Source organism: Diceros bicornis, chromosome 26 (assembly GCF_020826845.1).
Source record: "Diceros bicornis minor isolate mBicDic1 chromosome 26, mDicBic1.mat.cur, whole genome shotgun sequence".
NCBI lineage: Eukaryota > Metazoa > Chordata > Mammalia > Perissodactyla > Rhinocerotidae > Diceros > Diceros bicornis.
In genome coordinates this window covers 30,515,476-30,535,287 of record NC_080765.1, presented here as the reverse complement: position 1 = coordinate 30,535,287, position 19,812 = coordinate 30,515,476, and the positions used below count along the sequence as shown (strand labels likewise).

Sequence of the window (19,812 nt, the reverse complement as noted above, 5' to 3'; positions counted from 1 at the left end):
TGAATGTTTCTGTTCAAACATTTAGAATACTCAGGAATAGGTCCTTGTCCCCACCCTGATTAAATGCTGCTCTTTCATATTTCTAGGAAAGAAAACACGCATTTCACCAAATGTCTTTAGATTTGCACATGCTGAATACACAGGCCACTCATGTAACTCTACAAAGAAGGGACATATGGTCTCCTGTGGAGAACTCTTTATTACATAAATATATTTACACCAATATACACACAGGAATGCACCTCTATGTATCCGGGTGTAGTAGAGAGTAGTCTAAAGGAGACATAAGGGTCACTGGTTGGAATTGAATCTCACGGCACCTTTACTTTATAATCTTCTGTGTTCTGTAGGTTAGCAAATGTCAGGAAGACTTGTTCCAGCGTTATCTGACTGATGGAATAGTCGTCTAAATTGAATTGCTCTTTAACTTCCTCCAAAATACCAAACACCTTTAACAACAACAACAAAAAGTGCAGTTACCGTTGCAGTCTTCCTTCCAGCCCCCAACCCAGATTTGCCTCTCCTCCCCTTCCTCCAAATCCTGCCAAGTTAATGTTGGAGGACAAAAGGCACAGAAGGAGGAGATGAGAAAATAGATGGAATAGATAAATGAGAAACCACTGGGAGGCAGTTCTCTGTCCTCATTCTCTTGATGGATATGGACTAACAATGGGATTTAGGGAGCAGAAATCAAGCAATTATACTCTAGGGGTGTTTGAAAAGGAAGCTAAAGTCTCTGCTCCTCCTACAGTGCCAGAATCCCATTACACATGCCTGAATATCAAATACTTCCCCCATCATTAATGCTCTCTTAACATGTAATGTTAGAAGGGCATGATTTCTACAATCACCTTTCCCCAGCTATTGTCCTTGCTGGGAATGTAGTAGTTAAGGATCCCTTGATTCACCTGCTTTAATATACTACCTAAGAAAGGAAAGATAGGCTAGGTGAAAAATCTTACAGAGTTCATTTTAAATTGCCAAGGTATTGCTACATCTACTTAATTATATACAAAAAGCAGGTGAATAGACGTGGTTAATACAAAGGGAACATGCTGAATAACCCACTCTCTTTGGTATACATAACATGGTTAATTCCTTTCAGCAGATTTATTCCTAATGAAGTAGTCTTATTATATGGATTTCATAGCAATTATCAAAGGCAGGCTTTCAGGCACATAAAAACTGTCAAGCTCACATGCCCAATGTAAAAAACCTGAGTGTTCTAAAATTCTAGTGTTACCACAAGACTTTATTCCTAAACAGAGTGCTTAGAATATGAACTGGCAGGATTTTCACTCTGGATGTGTGAGTATGTATGCATGTACAGTGTGTTTGCTGGGAAGGGACAAGGCCTCCTCGCTATTCTCGTGATTACATGCCACGTGAAAGAGGAAATCATACATATAGATCACCAAAGTCAGGCTGTGTGTTCTTGTTTCTTTTACAGGTGAGTAAGAATCCGCTGGAGGAATAAGAGGGAAGAGGGTGATATCCATTCCAAATTTAGAACAAACAGATAGATATGTTTACCCTTACCAATGTATATTTGCAGATTATTACAAGTTGGAGTAACTGGGGTTTAAATGTTTTAAAGTAAAAAATAGATGTTTATAATGGTGTGTGGACTTTCTTAATATGGATTTTTTTTTTTTTTTTTTTGTGAGGGAGATCAGCCCTGAGCTAACATCAGTGCTAATCCTCCTCTTTTTGCTGAGGAAGACTGGCTCTGAGCTGACATCTATTGCCAATCCTCCTCCTTTTTTTCTTCCCCAAAGCCCCAGTAGATAGTTGTATGTCATAGTTGCACATCCTTCTAGTTGCTGTATGTGGGATGCGGCCTCAGCATGGCTGGAGAAGTGGTGCGTCAGTGTGCGCCCAGGATCCGAACCCCGGGCTGCCGGTAGCAGAGCGCGCGCACTTAACCGCTAAGCCACCGTGCCGGCCCTTTAGTATGGATTTAATGCATGTCTTGTCCCCATGGTCACGTAAAGCTCTTTTTTGTGTTAAATAGTTCAAACGTAGAGTTTAATGAATTATTCAAACCAAACACTGATGAAAACACCCCATTTAGGACAATAGTAACCCAGACACTCTTGTGTGCCACTTCCCAGCCTCTATCCCCCATAAAAAATAACCAAGACTTCATTGTTATTGTGAACACTTCCTTTTTAAATATCTTTTCACCTGTACATGTATTCTTTTTTTTTTTACAGCTTTACTTTTACTCTCTTAACAGTATCTTTCTCAAGCATAAGTTTTTAATTTTGAGGAAGCCCAGTTGATCAACTATTTTTTCTTTTATTGATTGCGCTTTTATGTCATATCTAAGAAGTCTTTGCCTAACCCAAGGTCACAAAGATATTCTTCTACATTTTTTTCCTAGATATTTTATAGTTTTAGGTTTTATATCTAGGTCTATGATCCATTTTGATTTAATTTTTGTATAAGGTGTGAAATATGCGTTGGGGTTTTTTGTTTTGTTTTGATTTTGTGTGTAGACATCTAATTGTTTCAGCACCATTTGTTGAAAAGACTATCCTTTCTCCACTGAATTGCCTTTGCCCTTTGGTCAAAAATCAATTGAGCATATATGTGTGGGACTATTTCTGAGCCCTCTATTCTGTTCCATTGATCTGTGTGTCTACGCTTTTGCTAATACCACACTGTCTAATCTCACATTAATTTAAATTGATGTCATAATAGTTTATAATATTTTGAACTTTTAGTTATACATTATTGTTTGTCAGTCACCATATAAATGCATCCTTTCACCCCTTGTGCCCACCCCCCAACCCCCTTCCCCTTGGTAACCAACAAACTGTTCTCTCTGTCCGTGTGTTAGTTTATCTTCCACAAATGAGTAAAATCATTCAGTGTTTGTCTTTCTCTGTCTGGCTTATTTCACTTAACATAATACCCTCCAGGTCTATTCATGTTGTTGCAAATGGGATGATTCTGTCTTTTTTTTTTTTTTTATGGTCGAGTGGTATTCCATTGTGTATATATATATACCACATCTTCTTTATCCAATCATCAGTCGAGGGACACTTGGGTTGCTTCCACTTCTTGGCTATAGTGAATAGCCAATGTTCAATGCTGCAACGAACACAGGGGTGCATAAGCCTCTTTGGATTGCTTATTTCAGGTTCTTTGGATAGATACCCAGTAGTGGGATAGCTGGATCATAAAGTATTACTATTTTCAATTTTTTGAGGAATCTCCATACTGTTTTCTATAAAGGCTGCCTCAGCTTGCATTCCCACCAGCAATGAATGAGGGTTCTCTTTTCTCCACAAGCTCTCCAACGTTTGTTATTTTTTTGTCTTGGTGATTATAGCAATTCTAATGGGTGTAAGTTATCTTAGTGTAGTTTGGTTTGCATTTCCCTGATGATTAGCAATGTCAAACATCTTTTCCTGTGCCTATTAGCCATCTATATATCTTCCTTGGAAAAATGTGTCTGTTCATATCTTTGGCCCAATTTTCAATTAGGTTGGTTGTTTTTTTGTTGTTCAGTTGTCTGAGTTCTTTATCTATTATGGAGATTAACCCCTTGTCAGATATATGATTTGGAAATACTTTCTCCCAGCTGGTGGGTTGTCTTTTCATTTTGATCCTGGTTTCATTTGCCTTGCAGAAGCTCTTTTTCTGATGAAGTCCCACTTGTTTATTTTTTCTTTTGTTTCCCTTGTCTGTGTAGACATGGAATTTGAAAAGATCTCTCTATGACTAATGTCAAAGAGTGTGCTGCCTATATTTTCTTCCAGCTGTTTTATAGTTTTAGGTCTTACCTTCAAGTCCTTGATCCATTTTGAGTTAATTTTTGTGTATGGTGAAAGAAGATGGTCTACTTTCATTCTTTTGCAAGTGGCTGTCCAGTTTTCCCAGGACCATTTGTTGAAGAGACTTTCCTTTCTCCATTGTATGTTTTTAGCTCCTTTGTCGAAGATTAGCTGTCCATAGATGTGTGGTTTCATTTCTGGGTTTTCAATTCTGTTCCATTGATCTGTGTGTCTGTTTTTGTACCAGCACCATGCTGTTTTAATTATAGCTTTATAGTATATTTTGAAGTCAGGGATTGTGATGCCTCTAGCTTTGTTCTTTTTTCTCAGGATTGCTTTAGCTATTCAGGGTCTTTTGTTGCCCCATATGAATTTTAGGATTCTTGTTCTATTTCTGTGAAGAATGTCATTGGGATTCTGATTGGGATTGCATTGAATCTGTAGATTGCTTTAGTTAGTATGGACATTTTAACTATGTTTATTCTTCCAATCCATGTGCATGGGATGTCTTTCCATTTATTTATATCATCATCAATTTCTTTCAATAATGTCTTATAGTTTTCATTGTATAGGTCTTTCATCTCCTTGGTTAAATATATTCCTAGATATTTTATTCTTTTTGTTGTGATTGTAAATGGGATTGTCTTCTTGAGTTCTCTTTCTGTTAGTTTGTGATTAGAGTATAGAAATGCAACTGACTTTTCTAAGTTGATTTTGTAACCTGCAACTTTGCTGTAGTTGTTGATTATTTCTAATAGTTTTCCTATGGATTCTTTAGGGTTTTCTATATATAAAATAATGTCATCTGGAAAAAGCGAGAGTTTCACTTCTTCATTGCCTATTTGGATTCCTTTTATTCCTTTTTCTTGCCTAATTGCTCTGGCCAGAACCTCCAGTACTGTGTTGAATAAGAGTGGTGAGAGTGGGCACCCTTGTCTTGTTCCTGTTTTCAGAGGGATGGCTTTCAGTTTTTCCCCATTGAGTCTGATGTTGGCTGTGGGTTTGTCATATATTGCCTTTATTATGTTGAGGTACTTTCCTTCTATACCCATTTTGTTGAGAGTTTTTATCATAAATCGGTGTTGGATCTTCTCAAATGCCTTCTGTGCATCTATTGAGATGATCATGTGGCTTTTATTCCTCGTTTTGTTCATGTGGTGTATCACATTGTTTGATTTGTGGATGTTGAACCATCCCTGTGTCCCTGGTATAAATCCCACTTGATCATGGTGTATGATCTTTTTAATGTATTGCTGTATTCAGTTTGTCAATATTTTGTTGAGGACTTTTGCATCTATGTTCATCAGCGATATTGGCTTGTAATTTTCCTTCTTTGTGTTTTCCTTGTCTGGCTTTTGTATCAGGGTGATGTTGGCCTCTTAGAATGTGTTAGAAAGTGTTCCATCTTCCTCTATTTTTTGGAATAGTTTGAGAAGGATAGTCATTAAATCTTCTTTGAATATTTGGTAAAATTCTCCAGAGAAGCCATCTGGTCCTGGACTTGTATTTTTGGGGAGGTTTTTGATGACTATTTCAATCTCTTTACTTGTGATTGGTCTATTCAGATTCTCTGTTTCTTCTTGCTTCAGTTTTGGGATGTTGTGTGAGTCTAAGAATTTATCCATTTCTTCTAGATTGTCCAATTTGTTGGCATATAATTATTCATAGTATTCTCTTATAATCCTTTGTATTTCTGTGGTATCCATTGTAATTTCTCCTCTTTCATTTCTAATTTTATTTATTTGAGCCTTCTTTCTCTTTTTCTTAGTGAGTCTGGCTAAGGGCTTGTCAACTTTGTTTATCTTCTCAAAGAACCAGCTCTTAGTTTCGTTGTCTCTTTCTATTGTTTTTTGGTTTCAATTTCATTTATTTCTGCTCTAATTTTTATTATTCCCCTGCTTCTGCTGAGTTTGGGCTTTGTTTGTTCTTGTTTTTCTAATTGTGCTAGGTGTAGTTTAAGGTTGCTTATTTAGGACTTTTCTTGATTAAGGTAGGCCTGTATTGCTATGAGTTTCCCTCTCAGGACCACATTTGCTGCATCCCACATGAGTTTGTATGGTGTATTTTCATTTTCATTTGTCTCCAGATATTTTTTGATTTCTCCTTTAATTTCTTCAATGATCCATTGGTTGTTCAGTAGCATGTTGTTTAGTCTCCAGATCTTTGTCACTTCCCCAGTTTTTTTCTTGTAGTTAATTTCAAGTTTCATAGCATTATGGTTGGAAAAGATGCTTGTTATGATTTCAATCTTCTTAAATTTATAGAGGCTTGCCTGGTTTCCCAACATATGATCTATCCTTGAGAATGTTCCATGTGCAGTTGAGAAGAATGTGTAATCTGCTGTGCTTGGAGTGCTCTCTATGTATCTATTAAGTCCATCTCCTCTAGTTTTTTGTTTAAGTCCACTATTTCCTTATTGACTTTCTGTCTGGATGTTCCATCCATTGTTGTAAGTGGGGTGTTAAGATCTCCTACTATTATTGTGTTTTTTTAATATCTCCTGTTAGGTTTGTTAATAGTTGCTTTATGTACTTTTGTGCTCCTGTGTTGGGTGCATATATATTTATAAGTGATATGTCTTCTTGGTGGAGTGTCCCTTTCATCATTATATATTGCCTCTCTTTGTCTCTCATTACCTGTTTTATCTTGAAGTCTACTTTGTCTGATATAAGTATGGCAACATCTGCTTTCTTTTGTTTTCCATTAGCTTGGAGTATTGTCTTCCATCCCTTCACTCTGAGCCTGTAGTTTGTCTTTAGAGCTGAGATGTGTTTCCTGTGGACAGCATATTGTTGGATCTTGTTTTTTAATCCATATCACCACTCTGCATCTTTTGATTGGAGAATTCAATCCATTTACATTTAGAGTCATTATTGATATATGATGGCTTAATGTTACTATTTTATCACTCATTTTCCAGTTCTTTTGCGTTTGCTTTGTTTCTCGTCCTCTGTGTTTCAGACTACCAATTCAGTTTGGTAGTTCTGTATGATGGTTTTCTTAGTTTTCTCTTTATTTATCATATGTGTCTCTGTTCTGTTTGTTTAGTGGTTACCATGAGGTTTATCTAAAAAGTCTCAGAGGTGAGATAGTCCATTTTCTGATGGCATCTTATTTCCTTAGGCTAAGTCAAACACCAAAAATAAATATAATAAATATAAATAAATATAATAAAGATAAATTTCCAACTCCTCATCCTGACACACAACTTCTGTGATATTTTGCTCAGCCTAGCACAGTGGAAACTAAGACGAAAACCCAGAATTATTAAAAGCCTTGTCATGTCCCTCTTTATGTTTAGGAAAGAGAAGTAAAGGACAGAAAGAAATAATTACTGTCTCTGCTATTGTACCATACAGGCAGAGAGATGCTTATTGACTTTAGCATGTAGAAGCATGCTGCTCTTGAGAGAAAAGCTTAGTGGTTCTTGTTTGCATTTCAATACCATATCCTGGCTGAGACAGCAAAAGACCAGATTTACATGTTTAGCTGGCGGGAAAAAAGCCTTAAAATTTTACATGGATAATACGTAAAAATAATTGAGAATTGTGCTCAAAAATATGACTTTAGAGATATAATTTATATGGATGGCACAAATCTAAAACTGCCTTACTAAAGTGATACAAGAGCTAATAAAGAACTTTTTCTTTGTGTGTGTGAAAACTTCTTAGCATAACCAGGCACAAGAAGAAGTCACAGAAACAAGGATTCTAAAAGTAATTCAGTATGGAAGATCAATAAATATCAATAACTCACACGAAACAGTTATTGAAGACATAAAATATATGGATGGTGAGAACAAAAAACATGATTCAACAGAACTCTAACAAAGTTAGCTCAATGTAATTTACCTGGGAATGTCGTTGTGATGAGAAATTTTAAATCATTTAATTTATCCTCACATGTCTCAAACTTGACCTTGATCTTCAGGATATAAACATTGCCAAACTTGTTCTTGAGGTGCTGAGGGCTGCCCAAGCACATGAACTTCCCCTGTACCATGATGGCCAGCTTGGTACAGAAGGCATCACATTCCTCCATTCTAGCAAAAGAAGATATCAGAAGATGTAAAGCTAAAAAGTTCTCTTTTGGAGGACATTCTGTAGTTCAAACAGAGCCAAGATTTTGTGACTCTATGTTCAATGTGAAGTGGAATTTGCCAATCATAACGCTCATAGTTAGGGAGTGGAAATTTTTCAAATGATAAATAGGAGAGTACCAAATCTTCAAACATAACATCTCCTGAACTTCCTGTCCTCTTCCCATTCTTGTTTTTTTAACTCAATGGGGATTCTTGGCTGTTCCATTCATTAAGATTATACTTACATACTCAAGCAAGTTCACTGTCCAACATTCCTAGCTCCAAGTAATTCTCTTACAGTCACTACAATGCTTGCCAACTCTCAACCAAGCTTCCCAATGAGCCACACCTGTGGGAGGTTATAATGACGGCTTTGCCACTTTCACGTGCCCGTATCACAGCATCCCAGAGCAGGCGTCGGGCTACTGGGTCCATGCCAGTTGATGGCTCATCCAGCAAAATGACTGACGGCTTTCCCATTAAGGCAATAGCAGTACTCAGCCTACGTTTGCTTCCTCCACTTCACAGTCATAGAAGGGGAGAGAATATAGGGGAAGGAGAGGATATACAAATTAGTTATTTACAGGAAAGAGTTAGCACAAACATCTCAAATGCTGAGAGTCTCAGCAAACACCTAACATGGACATCCACAATGCTGGTTAGATGTGACTTCAATAAGGTAGCAGGTCTCAGTGCAGGTGTATGTATCAATTAACTTTCACTTGAAATGTTGAGGAGTGACTTTTATGTAACTGATTTTAGTGGCATTCTTAGCACCATTTATATACTTGTTCTTAGGGTGTCATGAGTTCCCAGGTACATAAGTCCCACCATAATTCAAAGGGCCTACATTCTTCCTTTCTTGGGAGACAGAGAACCATATGGACACTAGGAAGAAAAAGAAGATCCATTTTGAGGTGCAGAGGCTACAGTTCAAATAGAACTAGGATTTTGAGTTTTATTTCTGCAAAGGAAAGACATGGAACTACACTGATCTGTCTTATTACTAGTCTCATTACTGCAACTTCGCAACTCATGAGATAGTTTCACAATTAGATAATTGTGTGACAGAGGGACTTAGCTGGAGCTGTGGGCATTTATTTCAAACATCAGAAACGTAGAGAGGCACCTCAACATTAGCGGCAGCAACAACAACAAAAAAAGATCAGCATGATGACTCACCTGTAGGTTCTGATAAGCTTGTCAGCATGGGGCTCCAGTTGCAGTGAATTCAACCATTTGTTCACATACAGCTGAATCTGGGGCTCAGAGACTCCCCATAATCGGGCATACATGATCATTATTTCCCGACCAGTCATGTATTCCAGCAAGGCATCAGATTGAGGACAATAGCCAATTCTTGACTTCACCTGATTACAAGAATTGCCTTAATAAGGACTCAAGTCATCTATCCCACTAAACATCCCTGGATGAGATAGAAGGCCTGCAGTCCTTAAGGCCATGGCCTCTAAGAGTCCTACCAAAATTTTTTTTCTAAAGGCTACAAAACTATAGCCATTGACTATATTGTAATGTATTGGAATAACAGGTTCCCCATTCGGTTTTAATGATATTGGGGATGAAGAAGATGGAAATAAAATCCCAGAACTCACTGAATTTGGAGGAGTATTAGAATACAAGATGCTCCCCCCATTAATGAAGAATTCCAAGGGACACGGCCACCATGAAAGATTTTGCATTGCAAAACGTGCATAGTCATGTGTAGACTGTTTCGTAATAAGGCTGAACCAGAAGCAAAGCCTTTCCACACTCCCACAAATAGGAGAATGCAATGAGTGTTGCTTTACCAATTAACCAACCCTTTTGTGGATTTGCATTCAGATGCACATAGACTAGGTATTCAGAGAAAAATATATGAAGTTTAGCTTATTAAAATTGATTAATTAAATTTAAAAATAATTAATTAAAACTATTTTAAACAATTAATTAAAATTCATACCTTTTCCTCTGAGATTTTATTAATTTATAATAATCCCAGACTATTTATGCCCTTAGACTTTTGGTAGAAATCAACTCAAACCCCTTCTTTATTCTAGGTATAAAATTATTATCCCATATAATTTTTGAAAGCAAATGAGCTACCTACAAAGATAAGCCAGTGAACAAGGAAAAAAAATACCATGTTCATGGACGAAGAGACTTAACATTGTTAAGATGCCAAAACTACCAAAAAGTTATCTACAGATTTAATGCGATCTCTATCAAAATGCTAATGACTTTTTTGCAGAAACAGAAGAACCCATCCTGAAATTCATATGGAAGCTCAAGAGCCCCTGATTAGCCAATACAATCCCAAAAAAGAACAAAGTTGGAGGACTCACACTTCCTGATTTCAAAACTTATGAAAAAGTTACAGTAATCAAAACAGTGTGCTACTGGCATAAAGGCAGACATATAGACCAGTGGAATGGAATAAACAGCCTAGAAATAAACCTTTGTAAAAGTGGTCAAATGATTTTCAACAAGAGTGCCAAGGCCTTTCAGTAGGTAAAAGACAGGCTTTTTAACAAATGGTGCTGGGACAACTAAATATTCACAAGCAAATAATGAATTTTGACCCTTACCTCGCACCATATACAATAATTAACTCAAAATAGGTCAAAGATCTTAATGTAAGATCTAAAACTATAAAACTTTTAGAAGAAAACATTGGACTTGGCAATGATTTTGGGGGTATGATACCAAAAGCACAGGCAACAAAAGAAAAATTATATAAGTTGTACTTCATCAAAATGAAAAAGTTTTGTGCATCAAAGGATATTGGGAAGGCAATCCACAGAATGGGAGAAAATGTTTGCAAATCATATATATGATAAGGGATAATTATCCAGAGTACTAGAGAACTCCTCCAACTCAACAACAAACACAAAAATGAAACAATCCAGTTTAAAAGTGTGCTAAGGACTTGACTGGGCAGTTATCTAAAGAAGACATACAAATGGCCAATAAGCACATGAAAAGGTGCTCAACATCACTAATCATTAGAGAAACGTAAATCAAACCATAATGACATACCACTTAACACCTATTAGGATGGCTATTATCAATAAAACAGAAAATAACAAGTGCGGTGATGATGTGAAGAAATTGGAACTCTTGTGAACTGCTGTTGGGAATGTAAGATGGTGCAGCCACTATGGAATACAGTATAGCATTTCCTCAAAATATTAAACATAGAATTACCATATGATCTTGCAATTTCACTTTTAGGTATATACCCAAAATAACTGAAAGCAGGCAACAGATATTTGTACACCAACGTTCATAGCAGCATTGTTCACAATAGCCAAAGGTGGAAACAATTCCAACAACAGAAAAATGGATAAACAAAATGTGATATACACATACAATGGAATATTATTCAGCCTTATAAAATTCCATTATGCTACATGAAAAAAGTTAGACATGAAAGGACAAATATGTGATTCTACTGACATGAGGAATCTAGAATAGTTACCTCATGAGTAGTAGAATAGTAGATGAGTTACCTCATCACTGAAGTTCTAGTTACTAAATCCAATCTCTATGAATAGTTCAAATTCATAGAGACAGAAAGTAGAATAGTGGTTACCAGAGGTTATGGGGGGATGCAAAGTTATTGTTTAATGGGTACAGATTTCCAGTTTGGGATAATGAAAAAGGTCTAGAGATGGACAGTGGTGAAGACTGCACAATAACGTAAATGTACTGAATGCCAATGAACTGCACATTCAGAAATGCTTAAAATGGTAAATTTTATGTTATGTATTTTTGTGTGTGTGTGTGAGGAAGATCGCCCCTGAGCTAACATCTTCCAATCCTCCTCTTTTTGACAAGGAAGACTGGCCCTGAGCTAACATCCATGCCCATCTTCCTCCACTTTATATGGGATGCCGCCACAGCATGGCTTGCCAAGCAGTGCGTCGGTGCACGCCCGGGATCTGAACTGGCGAACCCCGGGCCACCGCAGCGGAGCGCGCGCACTTAACCGCTTGCGCCACTGGGCTGGCCCCATGTTATGTATTTTTTACCACAATAAAAAGGACAATGTTAAAGTATATTTTTAAAGTATGAGGAAATGAAAATACCACTGTCACATGAGATGTGAGAGATGTTTCAGAACAGCAAGCGGGAGAGATTCACTGAAGTTTGAAAAAGCTTCCTCAGACTTACTGAATCAGTCATTGCAAAAGGCTCATATATGCCTGCATACCTGGTCCCTTTTGAAATTTGACACTTTTTATGGACTATCACTTTGGTTCCCAATTTAGCTTTCTCTCTTTAGCACCATCTTCACTTAACCTTTTTTTCCATTCCTCATAATTAGGGGACTGTTTACACAACTCTATGTCCCCAAAGGGATTTGATAAGTGGTATAGATAAAGATATTTAGAGGAGACCCCACTCACCCCTTCCTCCCCAAGAACCACCTGGCAGGACCCACTTACCTCCTTTCATCATGTGTCACTTCTTCCTCTATTTCTTCAACTTCTTTCCTTCTAGTATAAATATGATCAACACGTTCAAGGTATAAAATATCTCCTGTCTCCTCACAACTCTGAGTGAATTCTAATAGTTCCCTTTGCTTCACAGCTAACTTTCTTCAAAGTATAATCCAAATTCTTAGCTTCACTTCTATTACTAGACTACTGTTTATCCTACAGCATGCAGGCTCCCACAACCCCATCTTCCTGATTTCATGATGGCAGTGTCCCATGAACTAAAGAGGAAATAACTGCACCATTCAGGCTCCCATTACCCCCACCCGACTGATGCTAGTGCAATAGTTCTTGATAACTTCATCAATGAAGTTCTAGTTACTAAATTCAATGGGCACAATTCAGGCTTTACTTGCCTGAGATTTCCTGACATTTGACACCTTTGACCATTTCCTTCTTCTTGAATTTTTCTCCCCACTTAGCTTCTTCCCAAGGGTATGCCCTCTCTCTCAGGTGGCATGTGCAGCCAATGATTGGCTCATGCAGGGACATAAAGGGCAGCTATCTTGCTTCAATTTGGGACCACTCTGAAAGGCCATCCTGTTCCAGAGCTCTAAGATGGGTCAAGGCCTCAGTTACAAGTAAATTGCAGGTGATCTTCTCCTTCTTCCCAGTCTGTCCTTCTTTAGAGCACCTTGTCTGGCATATGTTAGATGCATTGGTGAGAGAACTTGCCTTTTACTCTAACAGTTTCAAAGAACACAAAAGATATTTTTGTCTTAGATTCTGCTCTTGTTGCCTCACTATCTCTCCTCAAAAATTTATTTCTCTCTCCAGAATCCACTAAGTCCAAAGTATCAATATCAATGCCTATCATGATTCCTATCTATTATCTCCAGCCATCTGCCTGTTACCTGCACCCCAACTCATTATGCTTCTCATATCAGACTGTAAGAGCATCTTACCTCTTGGACATTCTCAGTGATGCTAAAGCCATCAATGAACACATTCCCAGAGGTAACACTCTCCTCTCCAGTCAAAATTTGGAAGGTAGTAGTTTTTCCAGCTCCATTGAATCCAAGCAATCCAAAGCACTCCCCCTTTTGGATTGTAACGGAGATATTTTTCACAGCCAGAATGATTGGATAGTTAAAATATATCTAAAAAAATCCAGAAAATGCAATATAGAAAAGAACATTTGTAGGTCAGATACAACAAATACCTCAGACCCCTATGGACCACTACTTCAGACAGTTTCACAAGAACTCTTCTATTTTACTGGGAGAATACAGAGAGACCCCGAAGAACCAGAGTGAGCCTTGGACACTAATGACATGCTCTTAGGTAGTAATGATGCCAGCAGATGTTGGCCAGTGAATGTTGTTACCTTTGTGAGTTCCTTAATAAGCACTGTGGAATTCAGCTGCTCCCGAGACTGCCCCAGGATTCTCTTTCTTTCATTTTGTACATCTTCATCTTCAGATTCTCCAGACAATTCCTTGGACACTTTTTCCTATATTTTCAAGACAAGAATCAAAGAGCTGGATGCTCTTTAGGAATCTGGTCTAGATTGGGTGGTTTCATGAAAGCTAAACTGGGGAATAATCTCAAGATGTCAAAACAGAAGGTTTTAGTCATTCTAAGAAGTCTCTGAATATCACCTCAGTATTTCATGTACATCTTGGCTAAGTTTTAACTAATGAGTAGTTTATCAGGAGAATGAAGGTGGGATGAGAGGAGACGGAAAAGTTATTCCACATAGAATAAAGAGTGTGAATTAACATGCTAAGATGTTGCATGCTACTTTAAATCTTTAAAAGACAGAATTTAAAGCATTCAGAGAAATGGTTTCTATCACTTGGATCCTTAAGAAGGAAGTCATCTCAAGAGGGTAAGGAAACTCTAGAAAGTACAGTCATAAATTTCTAATAATAAATAACTTTTGCCAAGATTAAACAAGAATGAGAGCTAAGAAAATCAGCAAAGCTTAACTAGACTTTTCCTAAGAAACTCCTTGGATCCTATGGTCTATACTTTCAAGATAAATGTTACAACATAACACTGCTCTTTAGCAATCTTGACTAGACCAAGTAGCTTCAGGAAACTGATCTCAAGATGTCAGAACAGAAATTTGGCATAATTTTTAAGACTATTTTGTCCAATCACTTCAGAACACATTAATTTTTGACTTCCACAGATTAAGAAATTAGAATTACATAGCTTGTTGTTTTTTTCCAGAATTGGACATCTCATGAGAAATCGCAGCCACAACTGAGATCAATCAAGTGTGACTTATTACAATCACAGTACATTCCACACTGAAAGGTTAAAGAAGGATTAACTCTTCTTTTATGAGGTAGAAAGAAAAAATCAGTAAGATTTCACATAAAAACATTTTAAGACTAACAGAATGGCAATATGAGGAGATCTGTGGACCTGTGCTCTAGTGAAACTGGTGAAAATTATTTAAATAATAACTATTTAAAACCTTTGGAAATGATCCTAAGGGCATACAGAAAATGAAGAAACATTTATTCAAGAAAATATACTAAACTTGGCAAGAATAGTGAAATCCTGTGGCATTTGAAGCATGACCCACTCCCTCTCTCTCTCCCCTCAGCTCGGAACAGAACTTCACTCCAGGAAGGTGCAGCCAAGAACACAGGGCTCTCTCTTCCCTCACCTTACAATCATGGACTAAGGTATCTTTCTGGGAGAGGAAGAAAGTCAGCATTTCTTATCCCACCCCCCAGCTACCTATTGCAGAGGCTATGTTCTGGGTAAGTGTAACTGAGCACATGAGATTCCGTTCTTCCACCCAGCCCCCACACATGGAGTGGAGGCTCTACCTTGGGTGTGGTATGGTGTACTGGGCCCTAGCTCATTCTTAGGGCAGAGGCTTATGCTGGGAGGGGCAAGCCAGGAATACCAGAGACTACTAACCCCACTGAGCATCCAGCTCCTGAAGCAGGGATAACACTCAAGAGAGAAGCACACCACTGTCCATGCCCCCACTTTGAAGCCATGGCTCAGAGGTTATACCCAGGGGTAGAGTTAGGCTGTAAAATACAGACTGATATATTCTCCTCCATAGAATTGTCTTCATTTGAAACAGTATGGGGAAATTCAAGACTAGGGATGCTCTCAAAACAATGCATTAATTGCTTTTGTATAAAGCAATTAAGAAGTGACTGGTAGCTTCATTAGAGATATAAATTAACCACAAGATAGCTAATTTACTAGACAGAACCAGGGAAAGAGACAGCTGTGAAGACCCCTCTTGGGTTGAGAATGAATCCTGAACACTGACCTCAAAATACTTCTGCAAAGGAGCCCAAATTTAATTGGATAAGTCTATGGAGAAATTTATGCATTAGGACATTGCTGAAAACAATACAGAAACCAGCCAGCAATTAGAGGAGGTTAAAAGCTAGGTGTGATCATGGAAAGTGACAGTCAAAGAGAATCCTGCAAAGACCACTATCACTCCAGGTCTGCATCCTCTGAGGAACATCATCAGAGACCTTACACAGGAAAATGGACTTCACTAAAACAGCCCAGTCAGTCACTAAACAAACTAGCAAACAACAAAAAGTCCCTGAGGGAGGGCAACACCCACAGAACCAATACATACTTAAAATGTTCAGAGTTCAGCAAAAAATTATGACATGAAAAGAAACAGGAAATTTTATCTCATACACAGTAAAAAAAAAAGCAGGAAGAGACCAGCCTGGTGGCATAAGCGGTGGCACTCTGCTGTGGCGGCCCGGGGTTCCGTGGTTTGGATCCTGGGCGCACCTCCGCACCGCTTGTCAGGCCATGCTGTGGCGGCGTCCCATGTAAAGTGGAGGAAGATGGGCAAGGATGTTAGCCCAGAGCCAGTCTTCCTCAGCATAAAGAGGAGGATTGGCAGACATTAGCTCAGGGCCGATCTTCCTCACACACACACAAAAAGCAAGCAATAGAAACTGCCTGTGAAAATGACCAAATGTCAGATTTAACAAAGACTTCAAAGTAGTCATTATAAATATTTTCAAAGTAAAGGAAATCATGCTTGAAGGAGTAAAAGGAGGTATGATGACAATGTTTTATCAAATAAAGAATATCACTAAGAAGATTAAAATTATGAAAAAGAGTCAAATGGAAGTTATGGAGTTGAAAAGTATAACAACTGAAATGAAAAACTCACTAGAGGGGCTCAATAGTAGCTTTGAAAATGCAGAAGAAATAATTAGAAAACTTGTAGATAGATAGAAAGGGAGTATGAAATTGGAAAAACAGAGAGAAAAAGGAATCAAGAAAAATCAACAAACCTCAGAGAAATGTAGGATACCATTAAGTGCACCAACATATGTATAATGGGAATGTCAAACGGAAAAGAGAAAGAGAGCAGAAAAATATTTGACCAAGTAATGGCTGGAAACTTGCCAAATTTGATGAACAACATTAATCTACATATCTGGGGCTTAGTGAATGCTAAGTAAGATAAACACAAATAGATCTGTACACAGACGTAGCATAGGAAAAATGCTGAATGCCAAAGACAAGGAGAAAAATCTTGAAATCAGCAAGAGAAAAACACTTGTCATTTACAAGAGATTCCCAATAAGATTAACACCTGACTTTTTATAAAAAAACAATGGAAAGTGATGTCAGCATGATTGTGGATTAGGAGGTCCCAGTGCTCATCCTCCCACAAAAACAATAATTTAACAAATACCACAGAGAAAATAGCTTTGGGAGAGTCTAGAGTACATTTAAGAAGCTGCAAAAGCAACCTGGTGGAGCACAAAACTCAAGGATGGCTGCATAGAAAAGCAGAGCATGCATTTTACCTGCCTCAACCCATTCCCCAGCATGCATAGCTTGGAAATAAGAAAGGAAACATTGGACTTAAACTATACATTAGACCAAATAGACCTAACAGACATATATAGAACATTCCATCCAGTAGCAGCAGAAAATATATTCTTCTCAAGTGCACATGAAACATTCTCCAGGATAGATCATACGATAGGCCACAAAACAAGTCTCAGTAAATTTAAAAAGATAGAAATCATACCAAGTATCTTCTCTGATTGCAATGGTATGCAATCCAGAAATAAATAAGAGGAAAGCTGAAAAACTTATAAACATGTGGAAACTAAACAATACACTAATGAACAAAAAATGGTTGAATAAGAAATTAAAAGGAAAATAAAAAGTATATATGATAATGGAAACACAACATACCAAAACCCGTGAAACATTGCAAAGCAGTTCTCAGAGGGAAGTTTACAGTGATAAATGCATATATTAAACCCCTACATATATGGTCAACTAATATTTGACTAGGCAGCCAAGAATACTCAATGGGGAAAGTATAGCCTCTTAATAAATGGTGTTGGGAAAACTGGATAACCACATGAAACTGCAGAAAAATGAAATTAGACCCCTATCCTACACCACTCACAAAAATTAACTCTAAATGGATCAAAGATTTAACATAAGACCTGATACCATAAAACTCTTGGAAGAACATATAGTACAGAGAAGATGTTCCTTGACATCAGTCTTGGCAATTATTTTTTGGGTATGACACCAAAAGCACAGGCAACAAAAGCAAAAATTAACAAGTGGGACTACATTAAACCAAAAAGCTTTTGCTCAACAAAAGAAACAATCAACAAAAGTAAAAGGCAGTCTATGTAATAGGAGAAAATATTTGCAAGCCATATATCAGATAAGAGGTAATATCCAAAATATATAAAGAATTTATACAACTCAATAACAAAAAACTCCAAACAATCCAATTAAAAAATGGGCAGAGGAAATGAACAGACATTTTTCCAAAGAAGACATCCAAATGGCCATTAGGCATGTGAAAATATGCTCAATATCAGTAATTATCACAGAAATGCAATTCAAAACCACAATGAGATATCACCTCACACCTGTTAAAATGGCTATCACCAAGAAAACAAGAAATAACAAGTGCTGATGAGGATGTGGAGAAAAAGGAACCTTTGTGCTCTCTCAGTAGGAATGTAAATTGGTTCAGCCACTATGGGAACCAGTATGAAGGTTTCTTAAAAAATAAAAATAGAACTACGATGTAATCCAGCAATCTCATTTCTGGGTACATATTCAAAGGAAACAAAATCACTATCTTAAAAGATATCTGTACCCCCATGTTCATTGCAGCATTAAATGCAATAGCCAAGACATGGAAACAACCTAAGTGTCCATCAACAGATTTATGGATAAAGAAGATGTGGTATGTATATATATACAAACACACACAATGGAATATAATTCAGTCATGAAGAAGGAAATCCTATCATTTGCAACAAGATGGATGGACCTCAAAAGCATTGTGCTAAGTGAGATAAATCAGACAAAGACAAATACTGTATGATATCACTTATATCTGGAATCTAAAAAAACTGGACTTGTAGAAACAGAGAGTAGAATGGTGGTTACCAGGGTTTTGTGGGTGGAGAAACTGGAGAGATGTTGGTCACAGGGCATGAACTTATAACTAGAAGATGAATAACTTCTGGAGATCTAATGCATAGCATAGTGATTATAATCAACAATACTGCATTATATACTTGAAAGTTTTAAGAAGTAAATCTTAAATGTTCTCATCACAAAAAAATGATAATTATGTGACATGATAGAGGTGTTAACTAATGCTACGGTGGTAATGATATTGCAATATACAAACGTATGAAATCAACACGTTGTACACTTTAAACTTACACAATGTTATATGTCAATTATACCTCAATAAAATCAAATAAACAAACATAAAACAAGACAAAAGGGCTGGTCCCGTGGCTTAGCGGTTAAGTGCATGCGCTCCGCTGCTGGCGGCCTGGGTTCGGATCCTGTGCCCGCACCGACGCACCACTTCTCCAGCCATGCTGAGGCCGCGTCCCACGTACAGCAACTAGAAGCATGTGCAGCTATGACATACAACTATCTACTGGGGCTTTGGGGGAAAAAATAAATAAATAAAATTAAAAAAAAATTAAAAAAAAAAACAAGACAAAACAGTGTGGTACTGGCATAAATACACAGGTATTGACAAATGGAGCATAATAGAGAGCCCATAAATAAATCCATATACCTACAGTCAACTGATCTTTGACAAGGATGTCAAGAACACACAATGGGGAAGAAATAGTCTGTTTAATATATAGTGTTGGGACAACTTGATACGCACATCCAGAAGAAGAAAATTTGATCCTTATCTCAGACCATACACAAAAATCAACTCAAAATGGATTGAAGACCTAAACATAAGACCTGAAACTGTAAAACTCCTCACTAAAACTAAAGAAAACATAGGGTAAAACTTCTCAACATTGGTTGTGGCAATGATTTTTGGATCTGACACGAATAGCAAGAGCAAAAAAGCAAAATAGACAAGTGAGACTACAACAAACTAAAAACCTTCTGCAGAGGAAAGGAAATTGTCAACAGAGGGAAAAATCAAATTATCAAATGGGAGAAAATATTT

The 19,812-nt window shown here is 37.4% G+C and overlaps 1 protein-coding gene across 1 annotated transcript in view; it reads right to left on the bottom strand.

Moving 5' to 3' along the window:
* Positions 1-311: 311 nt before the first annotated feature.
* The window catches only part of LOC131422010 (phospholipid-transporting ATPase ABCA3-like), a 162,918-nt gene continuing 143,417 nt past the window's right edge, over positions 312-19,812 (bottom strand). Inside the window, exons 25-31 of the mRNA XM_058568869.1 lie at positions 13,693-13,818; positions 13,271-13,465; positions 9,049-9,236; positions 8,216-8,386; positions 7,637-7,827; positions 852-925; positions 312-449 (exon numbers count right to left, since the gene is read on the bottom strand). Coding sequence (XP_058424852.1) covers positions 312-449; positions 852-925; positions 7,637-7,827; positions 8,216-8,386; positions 9,049-9,236; positions 13,271-13,465; positions 13,693-13,818 — 1,083 coding nt within the window. The remainder of the gene's footprint in view (positions 450-851; positions 926-7,636; positions 7,828-8,215; positions 8,387-9,048; positions 9,237-13,270; positions 13,466-13,692; positions 13,819-19,812) is intronic.